The 24,275-nt window shown below is 36.0% G+C and overlaps 1 protein-coding gene across 1 annotated transcript in view; it reads left to right on the plus strand.

Annotated features, from left to right (window-relative positions):
• Positions 1–24,275, plus strand: part of LOC149072179 (uncharacterized) — a 134,829-nt gene that overhangs the window by 45,822 nt on the left and 64,732 nt on the right. Inside the window, exon 4 of the mRNA XM_089246551.1 lies at positions 1,690–1,734. Coding sequence (XP_089102677.1) covers positions 1,690–1,734 — 45 coding nt within the window. The remainder of the gene's footprint in view (positions 1–1,689; positions 1,735–24,275) is intronic.

Raw genomic sequence — 24,275 nt, forward strand, 5'->3', positions numbered from 1 at the left:
TTAATGGTCTTTAGTCAAAATGAATAACTGTTTTAGTCAGGGGGAAAAAATTCGTCTCCAGTCAATGAAGATGTCTACGGCAGATGTATATAACGCGTGTGGTTGTGTAGCATTTTTTTACGTGAATACGTCTTCGATTCCAAAACCGTATATATGGGTAGAAAACAAGCGACGTATAAAAGGCGAGTTTTGTCGTGGTCATGTCTCCTGAACTAATTACAATAAGTAAATGTCTAGGGTATCATTACAAAGCTCACATTTATACGTATCTTACACGTGACCAAAAAAAATCTAATTTACACACTTTACGCACGAAAGGGTCGTAAAAAGAGCACTTTCGGTCTATTTCTGTCAACCTTGCAAGGTTTTAACAGGGTGAAACTGTTGCTCTAGTGGAAATCTCATTAAAAAAATACTACTTAACCATTATTTATTTCAAACATATTTTTGATTTTATGCGCTACCCTATGTCAGTATAAAGTTTTTCATATCTCTAATACTTAACTTTTCACAAATTTTCAAAATAATGCATTAAAATCAGCTTGCGAGCATGATAAAATAGCATTACATCAATGTAATTGAATAAAAATATTGATTCAAAATATATAAAAGAAATTGTTCAGTTCATGAAATGAAGCAAAAGATTGAGATTCCAATTGAGATTTTTTCCCCTTGGGAAAATTTTAACGTGTGTGTCTCTAAATATAATTGCACCGGTAATTTTGAAACAGTCCGATTCATACAGTTATAAAATTAAGTTTTAAAAATATTAATTTTTGATTTTCCAAAATTTTTAAATCAATTTAGATAATAAAATTCCAAAATCATGAATGTAAAAAAAATTTTCAGTGAATTTTATTTAGAGAAGTAATAAAAAAAAACATATTTTTACGTAATAAACGTAATTTTTAGTTTCAGATGAATAATTTATTTATGTACAATTGTTTAACTGTAATATCTGTGTTTGTAAAAGGGACTAAGTTCGCAAAGCAATTATTGTATGTAGTACACGATTGCCTTTTCAAGTTTTCACGGCACATATAAGCTTTGTGAAGAGAAACCAACTTTTAACAAAGCTCCAACTAGACAGTTTGAGAAAGTTCTCTGCGAAGAACTCCATTCACAGGAGTAGAGTTGCTCGCTAGCAGTGAACAAGATGGACAATTCCTGACACTTGCCAGATGCTTTATTGGATTATAGATCGTCACTTGCTTAACCGAATCCAGTAAGTAGCAACCTGAACAAATAGGGAGAAAGGAATCGAGTTTGCTGACACAAGTTTATGTCTAGGCCACAAGAATTTCACACTCATAATTCTCTCCATTAGTATAAATTCTGAACGATAGAAGAATATAGCGACGAGCGCATTATTATACACATGTATGAGCTGCTGTATACAGGGCGATTCTGAAATCAAGGTTGCAAATTTTAAGTGGTTATAGAGCACACACACACTATAACAAACATTTCTTGTCAAATAACGTGATGCGTTTAAGCTCTGGTAGCCATTCTTCCATAAATTAATAATACATATTGCATGGCTTCATTCATAAACTTACAAATACACACACACACACGTACGCACGCACACATCTTCGATTTCTCTTGTGAAGTTCTTTTCAAATGTATTTTTATTTAGCAATTTTTATGAGTTAATAAATACTCATCAATGTTTTATTTATTTTCCAGCATTCGTGACAGTAATACTGTTTTGTAGTTCCCAGAAAGCACAAGGTAAGTTTGTGTGTTCTCGATTTCAAACTATTCAAATCAGAATTAGTTTTAGTCATTTCTGTTCAATTTAAATTTCCCATTTTTTACAGGAAAAATTAGTATCGTTAAACACATTTGAATAACTAATTCGTAAAGTTTCGATCTTAATAAGTAGAATAAAATTTCCCGGAAAATATTTAAAAGTTCTTCAATTGTATTTGGATCCACATTATCAAGAAAATTAGTGTGTACCGTAATTACAAGAAATAATTTTTCATTTAAATTTTCTACTTTATTGAAACGTATTTTTGGGTGATAAATTTTAACTTCAACGCGTGCAGACATTTTTTGAAAGTTTTTAAACAACACAAAAACTCTTTCGATTAATGTTCATATTCCGTATGTGGATCAATACAAAGTAAGTATCCGTGTAGAAGCTGGGCATTTCTTAGTTCTATGAGGTAAGTAAAGATTGAGTATCAATTTCATCAATCATAGTTTTCCCCAGTACAATAATGGTGAGTTTTCAATTTACTTTTGATTCGATTTCAATCAATTTCAATTGGAAACGCTCATTTTTTTGACATGTTCAGTGTCGAGTAAGTATGGAAGCGCAAAATTTCATATCGATTTTTCAGCATTTTGTAATTCTCTGAGGATTGACTACCTTTATCAATGTCTTAAACTAAGTATTTCATCTTTCAGTTGACGCAACAATCGCGTTTTCTTTAGCTATAAATAATACAAATTATTCTTGCTTGGATAACGTTTTAAGAGAGGTCTACTACAAATATTTTAATCGTTTTATCATATCCACTGATGAGTTATATCAAGGATAAGTAGACGCACTAATTATTTAGATCGAAATATTAAAGGCAGACAACAATGGTTTTAGTTGTATGTGCAGTTAGTACATCGCTGTATTCACGAGCAAGTGTATAGTGATTCGTTGAATACAATGCTTTCGTAATATCCACTAACACAGCTACATACTTCACTACACTAATAATAAATTTTACTGTAAATAAAGTATATAATTTGTTGAAATGTATTTTTTTCTGTAGATTCCGTGTGTTAAAAGTTTCATTACTAATAATTTACCATCTATTATCTGGAAAATAATTTTACTGAGACTTATCTGCCGATTAAATTCTTATTTCTCAGTGAATTTGATCATTCTGCGATTTCAATCATATATTTTACAATATTGTGTTAATTTACTTTTTATGGCAAAGGAAAAAATTAAGGACACTATAACCTGAAGTTTACCAGTAAGAGTACTTCAAAATTTTGAAAATTAATTTTTTAATTTTCGGCTTGTTAAATCAGCAGGTTGTTTGTTTACCTCGTCATCAATGAGCTAGCTCTGTTATATGGAGAGACTTAATAACAGACAAAAAATGTGTCGGCCACAGTCTTTAAGGACACTGGATATGATCAAAACAGTGCTCGCATCCAAGAGATTTCTATCCAGACAATCAACCATGATGGCTCGGGGTTGGATATTGCGAAGATATCCATGCTTTTCTTGCTCAGACATGACCTAGAGATGAAAGCCTACAGAAGGAGCAAACAAAGCTTTCAACATAACTGGGTCAGGAAAGCAAAATTTTGCAGTGAGAAAATGGCAGGAAAACTTGCATAAATCCACAAAGACATTGTGAATTGTCAACGGTGAAGAATTTGTGCAACTTTCGAAAACCTGACTGAACACGGAGCTTCCTGAAGCAATCATATTCTGTGCATAAAGAAAAGAACATCAGTTATCGGTTAAAAATCACATTGTCTCTTCAAATGACTGGTCTTCAGGAATGTTTTAACCTCGATGCATCGAAATATGAGACACTCGAGTATGCTGAGACTTAATGCCAATACTGACTAAATAAAACGTGTTTGGTTCATACCGTGGAAGTTTTCCAGTGGAAAAATCGCGCAATTTAATTTCTGAGTGAAAACTAAGATTGGCGGACTGTGAGAGCCGGTCGTAGTCATTTTGAAAAATGATTAGTGAAATGTACACACAGATGTGCCTACATTTTATTATAAACGTGGAATATTTATGTTAATGGGTCTTTAATTCATTCTTTAAGTACAGGGTGATTATAAATAAACTGACACTGCTCAGACATATGTAACGCCGTAGCGCCCATTCTGATGGAGGTATTTTGATGAAAGGATATATGTACCATAGGGGGAAGGAGAATGATTAAATAAAAAAAAAAGTTCAATTTATGTTCACCAGGTAGAAAATTGGCGCTTTTTTATCACAGTTATCTTTTTCTCATGTTCCAAATAAGGTATATATCAAGTTTCAATGAAATACGTCCACCACAACGGGCACTACATAGGTCGGAGTAGTGTCAGTATAATTAAACTGCCACTACTCAGCTTAATTATACTGGCACTTCTCCGACCAATGTAGCGCCTGCTGCGTTGGACGTATTTCATTGAAATTCGGTGAATACGTTATTTTGACCATGAGAAAAATATAATTGTGGTCAAAAGCGCCACTTTTTCACTTGGTGATCAGAAATTGAACTATTTTTTATTGAATCTATCTTTTCCCCCGTGGTCTATATGTCCTAATATACTGAGTTTCATCAAAATACCTCCATCAAAATGGGAGCTACACACGCTGAGTAGTGTCAGTGTATCTATAACCACCACTGTATTATAATTATTTGTGTTATGAGCATGTGTCGATAACAATATCTTGTGATGGAAAACGGTTTGTGTGGAGTTTCTTTGACCGATCATGAGCACCGGAAATTCCTGCTAGAAATGTGATTCTTAATCCATTTCATCCCGACCGAACATTGAATCACGTATCGAGTAAATAATGGAATCGACAAAATAAGACAAAAGAAAAAGATTATTTATTTGTTCGTTTCCTCCCACGAAAAAACAAACAAAAACATAAAACAAAAAGACTATTTTCGCGAGTCCAGTGCTCGTCGAAAAAGCCGAGAAAATAGGTCATCACGCAACGACAGCCAAAGACTTGGACTGAACCAAGCGTGCAAATGTACATGACAGCCATTTTTTTTTTTTATATTATTCGGTCGAACAAAAAGTCACCTTCTCGTATGAGATATCTAATATGAAAAACTGCCGAATCTAATAGATAAGGAAAAGCAGTACATCGAAACGTTTCTCATGCGAGAACAAATATACAGGGTGATTCTGACTTCATGGTCCGAGATTTAAGAAAGTGATCGAGAACACCAACGCACACTTTTTTTGCCAAAGAATTCATTTCTGTAAGCGCGCGTTGAGGGATGCCGCGAGACTTTTGAGTCGAATTTTCAAAAATGATTTCAAAAAATATTTCATTCAATTGCAAATAAAATACTAAAAATTTCCTGTCAATCGGTTAATTTGTTCTTTCATAATAACCAAAATAAACAATGAATTATAGTGTAAATTTGTATATGTTACTGCCAAAGCACGAAATCGACAAATTCGCGACGGGGCCAGCCACTTCGCGAATTGAGCAATTTCGTTAAATATTGACCTAGCCAATGTTCCGAATTTCGGACATTGGCCGAAAAGTGGTCGGTGAACCCTGGATGGACAAACTCCGATAAAAAAAAGACATGATTCGGGATCATCGTCAGGTTGGCGGACATTTTAGTGATAATTATGTCCACGTTATTTATGGTAACCCATCAAACCGCAGTCATGATGTGGTAATCATTTTTTCTCCAAAATTTGGCAGAAAAAACTATATGTTTATATAATTAATATTATAGTTTTTCCCTCTCATATATTTCACTTTTATCGCTCTCGTCACATGGAGCTAATCTAATACAGCTGCTACATATAGACATGTATTAGAAAAGTTCTTTAATAAAACTTGAAAAATTTAACGAATGAGCGTATCGATTACATTCGAGCGAATGTAACCAACAAGCTTATTGGTTGTTGTTTTTTTTTTCAAGTTTTGTAAGAAGATCTTTTAAACAACTTTTATAGGGTGATCCTGGCCTTGGCCGCATTTATGTTTCAGTAATTGGAAGTTTTAGGTTACAAGGTCTATATAAAAAGTTTATTTTTTATATTTTTTTATGGATACGATCCCTTGAGAAATTTAAGACACTTTGAGTAACCGCACGTCATTTGGAAACTTTTTGTAATTAAAAGTATATTTCTAAAGTCAACGGTTGCAGGGATATCCGGTGAGCAAACAATTTGAGACAGCCTGTACACATGGGATATATATGTGACGTTTTTATTCGTCTTTTGTCGCTCCTGGTGACTAACTATGGTCTTATTTGGGCTTATTTGACCGGGAATTGCAATTTAAACCCGTTTCTCTGAACCGCTGAACGAATCTTGCTCGGAAAACTTTCTAATTAGTAGGAAAATTTTATCAATTCCATGAAACTGCGGTGAGAATTTCAATTGTTCAGTTGATTGGCTGAATCTCGTTTCGAGATTACCAAACTCTATGCCAAAGCGTCTATCAATCGCTTTGAAATTAAAAATCAAGTTCAGGACTAGAATTTAATGTGCATTCGCTAATATTAGAACGAAATGACCCAAAAGCGATTATAATGCAGATTAAGAAGGAATTTTCTACAATTTGTTACCTGATTGAGCAAAAAAATTTAAATTCGCGTTTAACAAAAGTATGTTATATCGACAACTCTCCCCGTGATCGTGGGCTCTCGTTTTCGCGGACGTATACTGTATAGTGATATCCCGAGTTGCGAGATGTCGGAGTTGCGCGATTTTCTGTGAAAAATGCATATTTCTCAAATTCAATCATGATTATGGGGTTATTGCTTAGATAATAGAGATTATGAGATGATAACGAAATAAAAAATTGTTTTATTCAATCAGAACGTGATATGTGATGAAACTAGTGGATTTTCGGTTAACAATCAATTCGCATTGCGAGCAAAAATTTTGAACAAATTTTGACTCGGTTAACAAGCGATGATTCGCATTGCGAGCAAAACTTTTGCTATTTGCCTACTTATTTTCACTTTAGCGCAACTGAGCTGATGGTTTTACGCTTTCGTCCACACACGTACTGTAGAATTGTGGGTAATGTTCTCCCCTACAGTCTCCGGTCAGCATGATTCGCTTGAAAAATGAACGCACGTGCGAGCGTGACTGTTTACGATACGAAACTAGAGATAGCATTGTAACTACGCGTATGGTGTGCTTGAAGTTTTTTTTTTTAATTCTGCTGGAGAAAACTGTGGGTTGATTGCCTTATTGAACGTGACATTGAGGGAATCGCTCATGAACAGGAGCCAACATTTGTCGAAGACATTGTGTCCTTGGGATGACCATGGGACATGAGGATGTCATTCAGGAACTATTGGTATAAAATGAACAAGAATATTGATATTATATTGCGTTATATTATTTATTATATTATTATTGATTGAAGCCATTTTTATTAGTCATTTTCATGTGAATGACTAATTGTGGAACGAATTATCCGAGTTTCCATTATTTCCTATGGGAAAGTTTGGTTCGATAAATACGAGCGATTCGGATAACGAGCACGTTGGCGGAATGAATTAAGCTCGTTTACCGAAGTTTCACTGTACACCGCTTTTTTGAGAGGCTACAATATAAAGATGAAAACTTTGCAAGGATTTATAAATGAAACCCCAAGGCTTGTTTGGTATCTGCCATTTTTCCAAAGACGGTCACAGTTTCATACGTGGAGTTCAACGCCAGTTTGAAAAATAATTTGTTTAATGTGATGCTCTTTGTAACAAAATGCCCCTGGTCTGTAAGTTAAAATTAATTTCAACTCATGGAAGTTGTTTTCGTGCCCCTAAACACTTTTCTCTCGATGGGCCAAGATGTTATCAAAACATTCAAAGCGTTTAATCTATGACTTTCATTTGTACAAGGTATAGGACGGGGTGGCCAACCTTTTTCCGAACCGTTCCATAATCCACATTATTTTGGTGCGCGTGCCACTCTGCGTATTTTGACAAGCAGACCATACATCCCGTTTTACGGGATACGAGCATTCTCACCGTTCCTGTACAATATTGTTCGGCTGTCCTCTTATTTTCGTAAAAATGCTACGTTTGTCACTCTTTAGTTCTGAATTGGTTTTATTTTTGAGTCCTAAATGCGATTGTCGCAATGCAGATTGTGTATGTACGTATATTGGTAGAAGTCCATCTTACCTACACCGGGTTGGACACAGACACCTGAGGACACCATAAGAACCTTAGCATTCAGGTCGCTTGCCCACCCCGCTCCCAATAAACTTTCTAAGAAGCTTGCCCCTCGCTAGAATTAATGGATGTACAATGTAGTTGTAGTATACAATGCATGTCCCCCATGTGTCGGGGTTACCAGACGTGCTCCTTTAGGAGGACGTGTCTTCCTTTTTGATGTCATTCCAAGCGTCCTCCTACGTTTTCAAAATTCGGGAAATTCGCCATTTTGTTCTCCTTTTTCAAGTTTCCGGAATCATTTTTCTCAGGAATTTTCTTTTTTTCACTTTGAAACATGTATCTCTTTATTGAAGTGAGTGTTTTGTGTTTTTTCCATTGACCAATAGCCGTCGAAATTCCCAGACTGTTTTCTGGTTTTTTTTTCTTCTTAGGGTTCTGTTTCAGTTGAGGAAAATTATTGCTGTGGCTTTATTCATCAGAATAGTTATTTTTATTTTTGTCAGAATATAATCTTATTTGCTACATACGTTTTAGAAACACCGGTGCCACGCAATAGCAAAATTTCGCGAATTGCACTTTTTTGCAGCACTGCACCCCGCGCTATTTTTTCTACTGATGAGATACTTGTAAAGAGGGAATATTTTTATTAGTTTGTTATCTCCAGTAACGTGAAAAAAATTATTTACATAAAGTAGCGCAGTGCTACACTACTGTAAAATGGTAGAAATGAAAATGTCTTATATTTCTGTCACACTAATTTCTTACTGCAATTCACAAAAATATTAAAATATCAAAAAATATTTCTCGGACGTCCTTGTAATTTCACTTACATGAAGAATGCATGTAATTGAGTTTTGTTATTGTGGAAATATTCTTTCTATTTTTTTTTCTTTTTTTTTGCGAATATTCGTAGCGTCTTATAATTATGTCTCACACTGCACGTTCAGCAACGAGATGCTCAATGATGGAAAAACCAAACAGTATTGAATAGAAAGTCATCACATGATTATTATTTTAAGAGTGCCTATATATACTATTCGCTCGAATGTAACCGATCCGCTTATTGATTGCATTTTGTCTAGTTTTAAAAAGAACTTTTATTGTGTAATTAATCCGTGCCCCAGAAAAAGATTGTTTAAAAATTCGAGACATTCCATTTGAAAAATGGAGTAGAATTTCTTTGCTCTTTTCTTTTGAAAAGCGTTCGCGTGCCAATTGTGGCACGCGTGCAGCGGGTTGGCTACCCCTGGTATAGGAGAATGCAGTCTTTTTTACCGGACCGGATTGCAGTCACAACGTAAGTTAGATTTTATGAAGCCAAAGAAGAGTTCCATAGCATTAATAGTACGAAAGAAAAAGACAGGCGCTCTTCCAAAAATTTGTTCCAAAAATTACCTAGTACTTATATGTATAGTACATTCGGGTAATATGGAATACCATTTTTATTTTTTCGATTATTCCAATTTGAAACATGGTAGAAACCTGAAAAAAAAACCTGTATTTTTATAAAACTCTGTTTCTTGTCTTTGCATTTACAAGTATATCGTATCTGAAAATAAATATTAAAACTGAGAAAAAATGCATTAAAAATAATTATTTTCGTGGGGTAATGTGGAGTAGTCGGGTAACGAGGAATAGGGGGCTCAGGACAAAGATAATTAATTCGAATCGATCAAAAACAAGATTTAATGAATCTATGACAATGAAAAATTAAAAATTTCAGCGTACGTGTTTCTTGTAGTTAATGATGCGGTGGTGTCATAGTCTATTTACAAGAGTCACAAATGCAATATTCCTAATCTGTCCCAAAACAGTCATGATGGGCCCACAGAGAACAGGACAAACATTATATCTGAAAACCTTTACTCTTATATCTGACTAAACTTTTCATTTTGGAGAGATATTCTAGCCTAACTTAGATAACACTTATAAAATATTCCATATTATTTTTTACCAACCATCCACGGTTTATACACACCATCTGCGGAAAAATATTATCCCATCTAACCGGAGAGAATCGCAAGCTAAAAATTAGCACAGCACAATAAAACAAAACACTTGTGATTTACATTGTGCTTAGTTTCAAATTATCGGGCACATTTCTAATAATTAATAAACACCTTTGTGTAAACTCACCTGAGTTAATTTCAGGCAGTAGAAAAAGAAACGTTCTTCTATAGCAGCCGTGATGTGATGGCGACTCTATATCAATAGAGTTCCAAGTATTTTATCACCGTTCTATTAGGCGGCCGTATCTGAAAGCGAAAGAAAACCTGACATTCCATATTTTATATATATATAAATGTCCTCCCCACTTGTTAACACAAGATTCATTGAAAGACTGGTTATTTGTGGAGATGAAGAAAATTCATCACTTCCAGCAAGCGCAGTCTTTCAATGAATCTTGTATTAACAAGTGGAGAGGACATTTCTATATGGATGTGGCCATCTGGTGGCCTATGTCATTCATGAGCTATTACTTGATTGCTGCCGCCGAACATGTACGGGGCCTTTCAACATATATATACGCTCCAAGGTTGGCATATTCCGTCTGCTGCTATAGCTTAGATGGTAGAGCACTCGTCCGGCAGGCGAGAGACCGGTGTTCGAGTCCCCGTGGGGGCAGTGATGAATTTTCTTCCTTGTAATCTTCATCTCCACAAATAACCAATCTTTCAAACGAATCTTGTATTCCAAATTACCGGAATGTACTATAATTCTATGGAAAACTGTACCCCGACTTACGCGGTTGTCATCGATCCAACCTATCGTGTAACTTGGAGGTATTTTTGTATTTACGGATTCCGAGATAACAGGCATGTCGTGGCCAAACAGTGCCCCTCTACCGGTAGAAATAAAAGTATTATAAATAAGAGACTTATATAATAAATTAGGAAATTTAAAGATTTTTGCTGCAGAGTCGTGGTGTTTCGCACTAGTATCACTCTAATTCAACAGTGCTAAATGGGACGCTAGAGCCTAAACGCGTGCCTTTTGGCATCTAAGACAAAAAATGTTTATTATATACTGTGTATATATAATGCTCTATCACTCCTTCAAATATCTATAATGAAAATCACCCTGTATTTGTAATATGTGTCTCCTATGAAGACGGATTAATACATATTTTTTATGGCGTATAAGCGTTTCGAGTTCAGTTCATGTTGTGCCAGTTCAGAAAGAAAAAATGGATCAAATATCGATGATTTTGCCACATTCGCTCATTTAGACTCTCTATTTTAGAAAATCGACAAAAAAGTCATCAAGGCAATTACGTCATCTCGATTTTATTGGCCAATCTAGCACGAAAATTGGGTGTGTGTTGGGAAGAATATTCCCACGCTAATGGTCTCTCTAGAATCGATCCGATAATTATTCCCATTACTCTCAATCACGAGGAGAGAAATAGCTCCAGCTCAGGAAACTCACGAACAGAAAAGTTATATATATATAGATATATAATGAGAGTTAATGTAGGTTTATACTAATTATATATTAATAGAAAATTGCTCTTTAAAGCGAAGATGATAAGAAAAATTAAAACCCATGTAAGTTTTTGAAATAATGCTTCCAATTAATTTTCTATTGCACGCGTACCTTACTTATCCCACCATGAAATAAACCTTTAAACTGCTATATTTGGTCGAATATCATTTGAGAGAGATATTAAGCTGTGGATATAAATATGACAAATATCCTCATTATGTCTAATCCTCATAAAATCACGCTCGTTTCTGTGATTAAATCATGTTAAATTCAGCAATTTTAACAGGATAGGCAACGCCAAGCTTATCAATTTCTTGTTTTGAATTAATTTTACGTTATCTGGCAATTTAGTGTTATAGCGTGAGAAATTATGGCGAAGAAAGATTTTTTCAGGTTTTATTCAGATTAAAAGATGAAAGTCATTTGATTATACAGTATAAACGTTTTATTTTGACATGAATACGTCTTTGATTTTCGAAACGTATATGAGGTATACGCATGGAAAATCCAACATGAAAATAGATGAGTTTTGTCTCGCGGTTATATCTCTTAAAATAATTACAGTAATTAAACACTCAAGGTATCGTTAAATATTTCGACGTCACAAGTACGTTAAAACTTGCATCCTTTACACACTTCACGTATGAGGATCGAAAAAATGGCGATCTCTGTGCATTATGTCAAACTTATGACATTGTTTCTGGACTCTGGACTGTGAGTCCAATAAAAATAAGATAAATATTAAAAGATGTCTAGATTATATATAAAGGCTTCTGTCTACGTATTTATGTGTACTGAAACCTATAAACAATTTAGAAAAGTGACGTTTTGCTGTAAAAAATTGAGTCGGGAGGAAAAATAGTACAAAAAAAAAAAATCGAAATTAATGTTTTTGCGGTTTTGCATAGCTCAGTACCGTCTCTGTCAACCACGTAAAACAGCAGTTCTCAACCTTTTTTGACTGGCGGAGCCCTTTCTGGTATATAATTTCTAAGGAGGAGCCCCGTAGGCATTCATTCATCCATCCATCAAAGTTACTGATTTATTATTATTATTCAAAAATACTTATAATTATTTTTTCCGAATTTACTGTTTTTTTTTTGTATTTTTCTCGAGCGGCCGCGGAGCCCCTGGGGAGTTCACACGGAGCACCGGTTGAGAACCGCTGACGTAAAACATCAGAGGCAAAAATGCTTTCAGTCCGCTGTAATAAAGGAAGAAAGATACGGCATATGGGAGAACAATGTGATTTTTTTTTTAGTCACAGTGCTCAGATGGAAAGACGGTCAGAGTCCAGCATGTGCGCATGCGCAGAAAGCGATATTTGAGTGTGTGCGTATTTGTTTTGTTTTACTGATGTGTAGTTCATGTTTTGTGCTTATGAATTTGAGGTTAGTTCGTGTATCAAAAAGTATCACTGAATAGCCTGTAGATTTATGCTGTGTCCTACACAAACGTCCTGTGTCAAGATTCCAGAGGAATGGATGGATGTTATAAGAAGCAGTCGTGTAAAACCATCTTCTTTCATAGTGATTGACTGTAAACAAGAAATTTTTAAAGCTTGGACAGATTTTTTAAAAGCCTATGTACCAGAACAAATGCTCACTGCCGACAAGGCCAATCAGATGCCCTCATGTAGATAGTTCTACACCGCTTGTAGTGCACCACCGTTCCAGTTTCTTTGATAGTCACACCAGCCATGAAGTTACTGTTAAAAACAAGCAAAAAGGAAGAAAGCACCACCAACAGAAGAAGTACATGCCTATCAAAGAATTTGAAGTTTTGTACAAGGCCTCAATCCCAATCTCTCGTGCGAAGTACAATGACCTGCAATCTTTAAGAACTTTTACAACAACTTGACGTGGGATGGACGCGAGAGCGATGAGCAGCATGATGACATGTACTTGGACTAAGGATAACAAACAATTTTTTTCACTGAATATTTTCTGCACTAAACCACCAAGAATTTTTTATCTCTACTTTTAACTTAATGCATCATACCATGATCTCAAATATCATAATCGTCCAAATTTTATGTAATGTGTGTGGTTCGGTATAAGAATCCTGTCCAAACTACATGTTCTGGTGGAAGGAGGTGAAGCCAAAAAAAAAAAATTTTTATAGAACCATTTTTTTAATTTCTTTTTAAAAATAGTTTGGTTTGAGTTTTACATAACATATACCGTGATATAAAATTAAAATAAAGTTTCTAACTGGAGTAATTATAAACCAGATTTTTAAAGAAAAACTTTATTTTTCGCCTCCTGAAAAGTTATGGACTAAAACCACATTTTCCCCAGCCCGGTCGGGGGGAAAATGAAGGGTCGCGACTCTTCAATTGTAATTTTTAGCAACAATCGCTGTAGAAATAGACAAATTGGGTACTCTTTTCAGGACGTAATCAACGATGTACCATTTGTTATAGTAGCAAAAGGAAGAGATTATAGCCAAAGAGATGATAGAATTTTGCACACATGTTGAGGAAAAAATCCATACTGCTCAAGTATTTCACCATGAATTTGAAAATTTTGAAAAGCATTTGAATTTTGAATCAAATCCAACCATTGCCAATTTATTCATTTTGGAAGCAATAGTGTAATTTCTCGCACATTTTTACTGTCATTAAACATAAACGAATTGTTCAAAACATAGTTTCCGTGAATATGTCATTGCTGGAATGTGCTTCAATTACCAAAAATTTAAAAGCGAGAATATGATATCTATCTCTCTCTCTCTCTCTCTCTCTCTCTCTCTCTTTGTAGGGTTCAATATAAACTCGCATTCAACATGGGAAACGGGATTACTTCCCACAAGCCACGATATTGGAATCCTACGATTGGCGATTGAATGGGATCTCTCGCCATTTTAAGGAACTTCATTTACATATAAAGTGTGATTGAGTCTTCATGGACCACGAGTTATGTCCAGACTATACTAACAATGCTCTCATAACAGTAAAGTGAGATAGCACAAGACGTGCGAATTCAGAACTGGCAATACAGGGCTCTACAATGAATACTTATCGTAAATTATTTGATAAAACATGAAAGTGCAAGTCCCGACGACACAGTCATTGTAATACAACAGCATAGCTTCAAAAACTTTTCTCAAGAGCACTAGGCATTGGGCGGCTAGTCTTTAATACTTCTCTGCCTGTGTTCCTAAACTCAGCTTTTTATGGTTTTCGGGACATACAGGTGTGAAATTGTATTTTTATAGAGAAACATCGCAGCTGAAACCATTGATATGATACAAAAATCCTTCAAGGATGGTATTCTGTCACAAATAATCGCAAAAATAGAAATCTATATACTGGAGACTTGTCCATGACCTAGACCATAGTTTCTCAAATTTTTCATTCCATCGCCCTCTTTCTTCAGAAATTATTTTTCTCTCATCGCCCCCAACTCATGTAAACCCATAGGGTCCTATGCTAAATCCGTAGCTTCTATCGTTTCTAAGAACCATTCCATCGCCAACCAGGGGACGATATTGCCCACTTTGGGAAACACCGACCTAGACGTTCTTTGATTAGCGGAAATTTGAAAAGCGTCAAAAATTCAAACGCTAAAAACCATTGGTTAAACTAATAAACTAGACATGGATCACCTATTATCGGGGAATGATACTGCTGTGTAGAAAATTTGTGTCCCACGTACTTAATCAGGAACATAACCACAAATACGTTGCGGGAAATTGGTTCCTTCGCTGTAACAATACTCTGATTCGACATACGTATCTCTCTATCTGACAGTTCTTGACCTAAAAGAAAATGGTGGCAGTGTCCATCCACACCGTATTGTTATCTTCTTCCTTGTGACACTTTTATATTCCTAAAAATGTAAATTAAATAAAAACTAAAACTTTTTAAGGTCACGACAGGTAAGTTACCCAACAAGGTGACTTGAAAAAAATGTAAAAAGTGAAAATAAATGAATTACATATATACGGTATCCCACAATCGAGTGATGGTTTTCAAAATGGGATAGCAAGAAAACAGTGATGGATATTAAAGTCATTCTTGCTGAATATAAATGTGTGAAGTCAGGAATTTCAGATACATCATTCATTGTTAAGGGGATTTAATGTTATTAAAATAAAAAAAATAACTTTTTATACGAATACCCTGTGCCCAAGAAACCAATTAGAAAGTTGTTGCCCTGTCTCCCTTGGTACCAACAAAAAAATTCACGTTTTTGAGTGAAATATTCGCTGAGATATTTGAGTTCAAAATTGGAGGGAAGTTGGCAAAGAAGCGTTGTCAATAAAAAATTAAGCAATAAAATTATGGAAAAAATTGTATGTGAAGATGAATATACCCTGCATCATCTTGGCTGAAAAAATTTGAATGAAGTTAATTATTTCTTCAAAAAAAACCCCAAAAAATTGAAATATGGAAAGAATAACGATTTTCTGACATTTCTTGTTTTTAATGTATTTTTTGAGTAGGTACCAAAAATGCAAAAACATCTTGAAAATTCCAAAAAATGAATGCTCGAGTCTGAAAAGATTAATGGTTAATTAATCTAAAAGGTTAACAGACCAGATTTTATTCTACTTTATCTACTTAACCATTAAATCACTTGCCAACTAAACCATTGTAAACGGGCCTTAACGTTGGCATACATTCATTCTGTGTGTGAAGTACTTAATGACTTAAAATTTAGTTAACTACTCAATCACTCATGTAAGTGGAAGCATTTGATTAACGAAGTAACAATATTTCAGAGTCCATTATATCCATCCCATTTAAAATCTTAAATAACACGATCTCGTGTCTCCCGACATCTACACTCTTCCAAGGAAAACATAATCAAAGAATGAAGTCTCTCTTCATAGCTCAAGCATTGCTTACCCACTGATGTTCTAGTGGCTCTTCTCACGGTACCTTAAGAAAGCCCTCGAACGGACGTTATCCCGTAATTAAGATTATTTTGAAGAAAATTCACACAAGTTTTGAAACGGTTTCCCAGACCATGAGATTCGGAACTACGCAGTAAAAGTCAGTTATAACGAGTTCGGCTTATAACGAAAATCTCACTATAACGAGTGACTTGCAAGTGATTGTCAAATAGTTAATGTTAAAGATACAAAAAATATTCGGTTATAGCGATTTGAAAATTAGGAAGCATTCGCTATAACATCAAAAACATTCTCGAAAACGTCAGTTTTCCTTCTCCATCTTCAAGAATTAAACTTGATTACATGATATGGCACATGCTCCTCGTAAAAATTACTCTAGGATGTAAACAAAAAAGTCAATTTTTTTAACCCCTCTCTTCCTGTTTTTGGGCGTCCCCACTATACAACTGGGATATGTGATGATCGTATTCGACTTTTGTTTCTCCTAGTGACTTAGAAACCACGGAACCAGAACTTGCTGTTTGACGTCGTTTGCGAATGACTGAAAAAAAAAATCGTCCTAAAAACTTTTCCAATTAGTAAGAAAATGTTTGCGAGTCCATACAACCCTGGAAGTGAGCAGCGAAGTAGAGCAGACTAAACACTGATTGAGACTTTCAATTGTTTTGTTGGTCGACTAAATCACTCCGACAATACGAAATTCCGTGTAAACTTAATGCAGTTATGCAGATAAAGCAGCAATTTTATACAAATTCATAACCTGACAGCGAAAAATGAAAAGTCCGTTATAACGACAATTTTCTTCGTGATCGTCAAATGTCGTTATGATTGACTTCCAGCCGTCAGAAAACTGGGACAAGTTTATTCAGGCAAAGAAAGAATATTTTTAAGGATATTAGGGTTCAACATGACAAAATCAGTCCACACTGCGAAAATCCGTTGGTTTGGCTTGTGATTGCGGTGATTCCTGGAACGCAAAACGTAAAAGAGATATCACCTAAGCAACAAGTTGATCGTGTCTAGAAAAAGGATAGAATAGCAACAGCCTGTTGCAGCGATCGGGAGGAAAAATCTTTATTCAGCTTTCCTTTAATTCTTATGCCTCGAAGAAATTCCTAAATGAGATGCCGTCCGTTGCTCCTTCCACTTGAGAAACCTGTTGCAGATCTCGCAAAAGATAAACCTCGATAAAATTCCTAAGACTTTCTAGCACCGCCGTCTTCCATATCGATCATGATAAGCAAATTGACTGCCCATTCACACAATCCTACAAAAAAAAAAAATATATATATATATATATACAATTTTTATAGCAGAATTTAAGAACAAAAAGCAATCTGCGATCAAGATTCCAAGGTAGCAATTTTTCAGTGTTTTTTGCCCACTAGTTAATTAGTAATAGTAACAATTACCCTAGAGATTCTATTTTCAAAGTTATTTTTTGTATTGAACTCGATTTATCTTATTTAGTTGTAGACTAGGTGATGGTGGTGGTGGTGGATGATTCCAAGGTTCGGCAACATTACCAGAAGGCATCGGGTGGGAGAGGTAAAAGGCAAGTCTGGAACGATGTCGGATGTGTATGTATATATATACGTGTATGTCGCTGAAGGTTTTCATGAGGAAACATAGCCATTCGATGGAAACCCTCCTCCAAAAAGCAAGGATCATTGTAGTCGTAGCGCAGTAAAAAGGCGGCTAAAAGAGAAAGCCGCATATACAGGGGGTGGTGGAAGAGCATAGAGAGAAAGAGAGAGAAGAGCAGTATCGTGTTCTCGAATCTGCTCGCAAAGAGAATTCCCATAGAAAGAAAGCCATGGACGAGAAAAGACCGTGCGTCGGTGGGTGCGTGCTCGCGTGCGCCAAATAAATGGAAGTTTTTGGTGCAGTGGGAGAGAGTCAGAGTGATGTAGAGCTGGTGCAAATGAACGATGATGCTCTATCGACCGTAGCGTTTCTACCGCTGGCAAAACTCCAACTGAGCAAGCAAGCGAGCGAGCGAGCGTTGTTGCTGCTGCTGCTGCTGGCTCCCAGAGATAAAAGTCTATCCACACTCACATGCCGCACCACCTCCGTGTCAAGTATCTCTCCGTGGTCATTACCGGCTTAAGAACAAAGAAAGTGGCAAAGATGGAAGTTTTAGTAGGAGTAAACACACAATACGCCAGAGATCACGCAGTAACGCCCACCAACACCATTTTCGTTTCGCTTTTTAAAGCCAAGCTAGGCCAAGCCAGGGCTACAACATATAACATTACACTCACTCGGTTAACCAGAGGATAGAAATATCATGTGTACAAAAAAATAAACAAACAAATGACAAACTGCGTTACTAAATAATCTCTTTTGTGTCCATTTTCTCTCTTTGTTTCGTTAAATTACGTATCGTGGATGAAAGAGAAACGAAGAATGAAAAATTCCCCGCCTACAAATTGACTTGACTCGACCTACGAACATCGATCACTTTGGTTGAGAGTAGTAGTTTCCTTGAGGTTTTTTTTTCCGCTGTAAGAAATACGATACAATTCGGACACAATGTCTGTCATCAGTGAACGGATCAAACCCAAAGCGTTATCAAACCATTCTGATGCTGGAAGGAATCGACCGCATGCGTCCCTTTTATTTGATAGCCGATCATTGACTGGCATACAAGGTGGAGACAAAAGATAAATTTTCTATGTGTCACCCCGCAGATGTCAGCGCGATAATTCAGTTCTTGTCAACACCCTAGAGAGTGTTCTTATCAGCACTCACCACAGCTGCTGCGATCCCGTCTTTCACACACAGCTCAGTTAAACTTACAGGAGGAGGGACAAAAGCCCTGTCTTTGATTATAGTCTCTTACAGAAAAGTCACAGGGCATGAGGTCTGAACTTCTTTGCAGTCTACTTGTCAGTTCCATATTGATATCTGTCGAGCAAAGGCAAGAACTAAAGAACTTGTAACATGAATTTTACCTGTTCGAACGCGTCATAAGGAAAAAAAGGAAAACTGTTTTTTTTTAAATTTCAGCCAGCTGAATCAGCTGGAAATCATCATTAGTTTGTGTATCGGGTCATTAATAGCTTCTGTTATATGGGAAGCATTAATGACAAACAAATATTAGGTCGGCCACGTACTGAAAGGACACTGCATGGGATGAAAACAGTGTCACTATTACACTCAGAGATTTTCTGTCCAGAGATCATCTGGGCTGTCTTGGAAGTTGGATATATATACGACATGACCTGAAGGTTTACGCCTGCAGATGGAGAACAGGTCACTTTCTTACCGTCAAACTTTAAACATGGTCTGAATTTCTTGGTAGTCCTCTTTTCAGTGCCACATCGATATTTGTTGAGCTAAGCGTTCAAATCCCACAGTGGATGCAATATATTACTAACCACATCTGCCCGAATTTTTTAAGGTTGTAGAAGACAATCTTTCTGGTACTTACTCTCTCTGTAGATTAGAATTACATGATAAAAAAACTGACCTTATACGGCAGTGCTATCCATTGAGTATAATTTAACTGATTCGTATCATGCCATTCTAATGCTTGAAGGAACTGAAAATCTTCCACGTAAGAAGTGTTAATCTACCTTTAATTAATATATTAATAAATCTTTGCTAATAAATGCATTGTGATGCTAATTCTCACTATTGCTATCGGATGAAGTGCCATTTGTTGGCCATTTTGTAATTTTTTAAGTTTTTTTTTTAATAAAACCTCATGTTGTTTCCAGCATGTGTATCAATTTTTGTCCCTCTTCGTAAATCATTCCGTGAATTATTGAACTTTCAAATGTTAACTGACTTTCAGATCACCTTGTACTTGAATGTTACGAATTATCAACTTTAAAGGGACTTTCTTAGTCCTTTTCTTACAGATATTATTTGCCGTAATAAATGAGGTATCCAGGGTGATGCTAAATTCATAGGATAAATTTTAAGATGTAATAAAAGACACTTAAACAAGCATTTTTGGTCATAGAATGTGTGGTCGAATCGCAGTAGCAAAGGCGGTACAGGGTTTTTTTTTCATAAGTGCACAACAGCACCTCACCAAAAGGAAATATATTTGCTGCGATATGTGCTATCAATCATTCATTATACAAATTGATAATACATAGTATCCCAAAATCGACTGAATACAAATACAACGCCATAACAGGCAAATTGCCCAACGAGGTGGCTGACTTAAGAACATCATGGATCCCCGAGCCATTTTTTTGGAGGCCCTACCTACTACTACTAGTACACCACACATGCGCCCCGCCCATACCCCTCCCCCCCCCCCGGCGGAACCCCCCAACGAATCGGTACATGCGGGAATGTGCGTGTACGTGTAGTGAAACCTGCCTGACGTGAAATTTTGTTGTTTCTCTGTAATGCTTGTTATGTGTAGTGCTGCCATCTGCCACTAGTTTTTCTAACTATGAGTGAAGTGTTATGATTGAATGATTTATTGTTGTAGGACTGTTGCTCTCTGTGGCGAGACTTTTTAACGGGGAGATCGGCTCGCATTTGCGCCTTGAAGTTGGGAACCACAGAAAACCAACTTCAGCCGACCACCACTGTGGGGTTCGAACCCGGATCCTCGCATCGCGAGTCCGTCACTATAACCACTCGACCACCACAGCGGCTAGGGTGCAGAGGGTTATAATGTAGTAGGGTTCCTCATGGTGCGACCTGGGTAACGCAAAATCTACCACAAGTCATTGTACCGCTTATCACGGCAAGGATCCAGAGAGGGGTGATGGGATCGCTCCTTCCAAGGGCTAAATAATATAGAAAAAAAATTGCCGTGTCCCGTATTTTGCAAAGCAATCAAACGAATAAATCGCCACACAACACATTTCTCTGGATCCGCGCCTGGCTTGTCATTGTTTGGCGCAGCATGACTTTGATGGTTCATTCAACATGGTGAAAAGTAGTATGAGAAGTAAATTATAATAAATTAAAATAAAAGTATAAATGTAATGAGATAATAAATAGTTATCACGTAAATTATTTAGTAGGTCATTTTAGTTCTAATCATAGAAAAAAAAATTTTTTTAAACAATTAGTTAGTTCCAAACAAAATATTTAACCTGGTGCTTTTAAGTACCGTCAAGATATAAAGGGTTAAAAAAAAGTTTGGTTTTTATTGATGCATATGCATCTTCGGATTGGATTGGAGTTTGACTTTTATTCGTGTGAGGACCATCAAAGTTATGCCGCGCCAAACAATAACAAGCGATATAATGTCTTAATAATGATTTTAATGATAAATACTGCGTTACCCAGGTTGCACCATGAAGAGGCCTGCCACATTACAGCCCCCTGCACCTTAGAGTGGTTGATAGCACCTACCGTGGCAAATACATCCAAAAATATGATATTTTCTTTTGGTGAAATGCCGCTATGCACTTTCTAAAAACACCCTCTACTGTGTTTGCTACTGCGATTTCGACTACACATTCTACGACCAAAAATGCTTGTTTTTTTAGGTGTCTTATATTACCTCTTAAAGTTATCCACAAAATTAAGGATCACCCTGTATATCAGCAAAATTTTTTCAAGATCTATCGATGGACACCTATTTTTGTCCATTTGTTCTTTTGGTTGTTGAAAAAAAAATTCATTTGAATCGTTCCAAATTATTATCGGATTTTATTGTATGAACAGAAGCTATAATAACCTATCGTCAAACACTTGTTTTATCTTTATCGAATTCGCAGTTCACAAACTGAAACGTTACAAAATTGAGACAGAATGGGCCGAATGGGGCTACTTTTCAACACTCTCGTGCGGAGCGTGACTGGAATGCAGGTCTTTATACTTTATCACATAAGGAAACACTTAAGTTTAGGTTATGTTATGGTACCCTGGGTGTTTACTAGCTGTAATTGGTCTAGGAGATATCTTCTTGACAAAACTATTTTTATGCCACTTGGTTTACTGTCCAGCGGCCCCATTAACAATTGCGAGGTTATAAACACGAAAAAAGAACTTAAATATAGTATAAATAAATATTCCTTACGAAAAAAACAATTTGTGAACATGGATTACCAACAGAACATGTTTATTGTTAGAATTTATATTTTAATTATTGCGGTAAAAATGGAAGGAACTGCATAGAAAATGACTCGCTACATGGAAATTTGATAATATCATAATTTTATAAACTCTAGAACGTTGTAAAACGTCTATTTTAGCACATAATTTAGTTGTTGTTTTTTTTCCAGAATTGCCCAATTCATTTTTATTATCCATAGAAAACAGTCATCGTCTTGTGGGATAATTTGATGACCAGGAATCCGTAACTGTTTATGTATGTAGCTGATGCGTTTAAATAAATTGAGCGGAGCTAATGTCTTCGCTATATAAACTAAGAAAACAGCAAGAATCGCAATTTGTTTTTTTTGTTTTTTCCGGTTATATATATATATGTATGTATATACGTATAAGATGATTTCTTCCGGAAGAGGTGATGGCCATTTCTCACGAAGTCACCGAGGTTGTTGTGAGAAAAATGCAATTCCCGGCATGTGCATGCGGAAAGGATTTTCCTTTTCACGACTATTTGCTCACAGTAGTGGAAAGAAACGTACCTTCAATAAGAAACAGCATATTCGTATCACCGACTTCGGCTTATACAAATGGCTCTTGAAGTCACGAAGCAAACTTTAAGGGGGGTCACAGAGCACAATAAAATAAGCATCTTCTGTCTATAGGCTTATTGGATTATAATTCTACTAACTTAAAACAACCCAGGAACTGCAAAAAATTGTTTGTTTGCAGTACTCCTTAAAGTTTCTTCAGATTATACAAAGACGAGACATGTTTTCCTTATCGAGTTTTTTACGTAAAAGATAGATGGCGGCACCTACATGCATAAATAATGAATGCTTGTATGCTCTCTTACGAGTTTAATGGTGTCACTATAACGGATGCAACTAGGGTTAACGATTTGGGAATTCTCATTGACGAGTGGCTTAGGTTTTCTGAACATTGTTCAGCGGTGCTCAAAAAATCGAATAGAATGCGCTGCTCCATTTTCAAAAAGCGCGTTCCCTTTGCGTTCTCCTAAAGTGATTCTTCCGCTTTTCCGAAGCTTAGTTCGTCCTAGACTGGAGTATGCTGTAAGGTTTTTGCGTTCATACCTACAGAGAGATATATAGACTTGGTTGAAGGGGTTGCAGAGAAGAGCTACACGTTTCTTTGTTGGCACACAGGCTTGAGTTATGCAAACAACAAACATGGCCCCCGCTCTGTTCCTTATGCTTGAGTTATGGAGAGAGATGTTTATGTTGGAAAAATGCAGGTGTCGGGGGATATGATCGAAGTGTTCAAAATTTTCAACGGGACGGATAGGATGAACTATGAATTATTAATACGCCGTTAATTGACTGCTTTGACAAGGGGACACCAGTATCGATTGGTAAGGAAAAATTATAAGTTGTGTGGTGTAGCAGGGAATTTTTTCGTCTAATAGGGTTGTTAATAAATGGAATAGCTTACTCCCGATGGTAGTAAATTCTAACGCATTTGACACGTTTAAAAAGGAATGCGATAAGCATGTTGGGGTAAATCGAGAAGCTATCCATACTTAGATAAGACTACTATAAATATTTTTATGGGCATTGTATTTTATTCTGTCATGTGTATATATATAGTTTTTGTAATTGCATTTTTAATTGGGTTGCTGTATTTTAGCATTCATAATTTGTATAAAGATATGGCATTTGTATTTGTTATGGGCATCTTTTTCTCAGCCACCTCGTTAGGCATTTTGTCTGTTGTGGCATTGTATTTGCAAAATCTCACTGCTCAAAAAAAAAAAATTCATGTCCCCGAGAAAATTTTAATGGTTTTAGGGTATATTTGGGCTGCTGATTTTAAAAATGGTGTTAGTTTCGCCGAATTGGCTCTAGTTTTTGAAATAATGCATACTCGCAACATTTCAATTTATGCAGCCACTAATTTTTGCGTGGAATTTTTACATTCAATTTTCTACTCATTTTCATAGTTTATTCAACGTGTTATGTGTTGGAGGCGCAACGTCGTTCGGTAGGCGAGCTCACAAGTTGA

Source organism: Pholcus phalangioides, unplaced genomic scaffold (genome assembly GCF_987345545.1).
Source record: "Pholcus phalangioides strain wild (caught in Gottingen) unplaced genomic scaffold, Ppha-v1.0 ptg000017l_1, whole genome shotgun sequence".
In the NCBI taxonomy this organism is placed as follows: Eukaryota; Metazoa; Arthropoda; class Arachnida; order Araneae; family Pholcidae; genus Pholcus; species Pholcus phalangioides.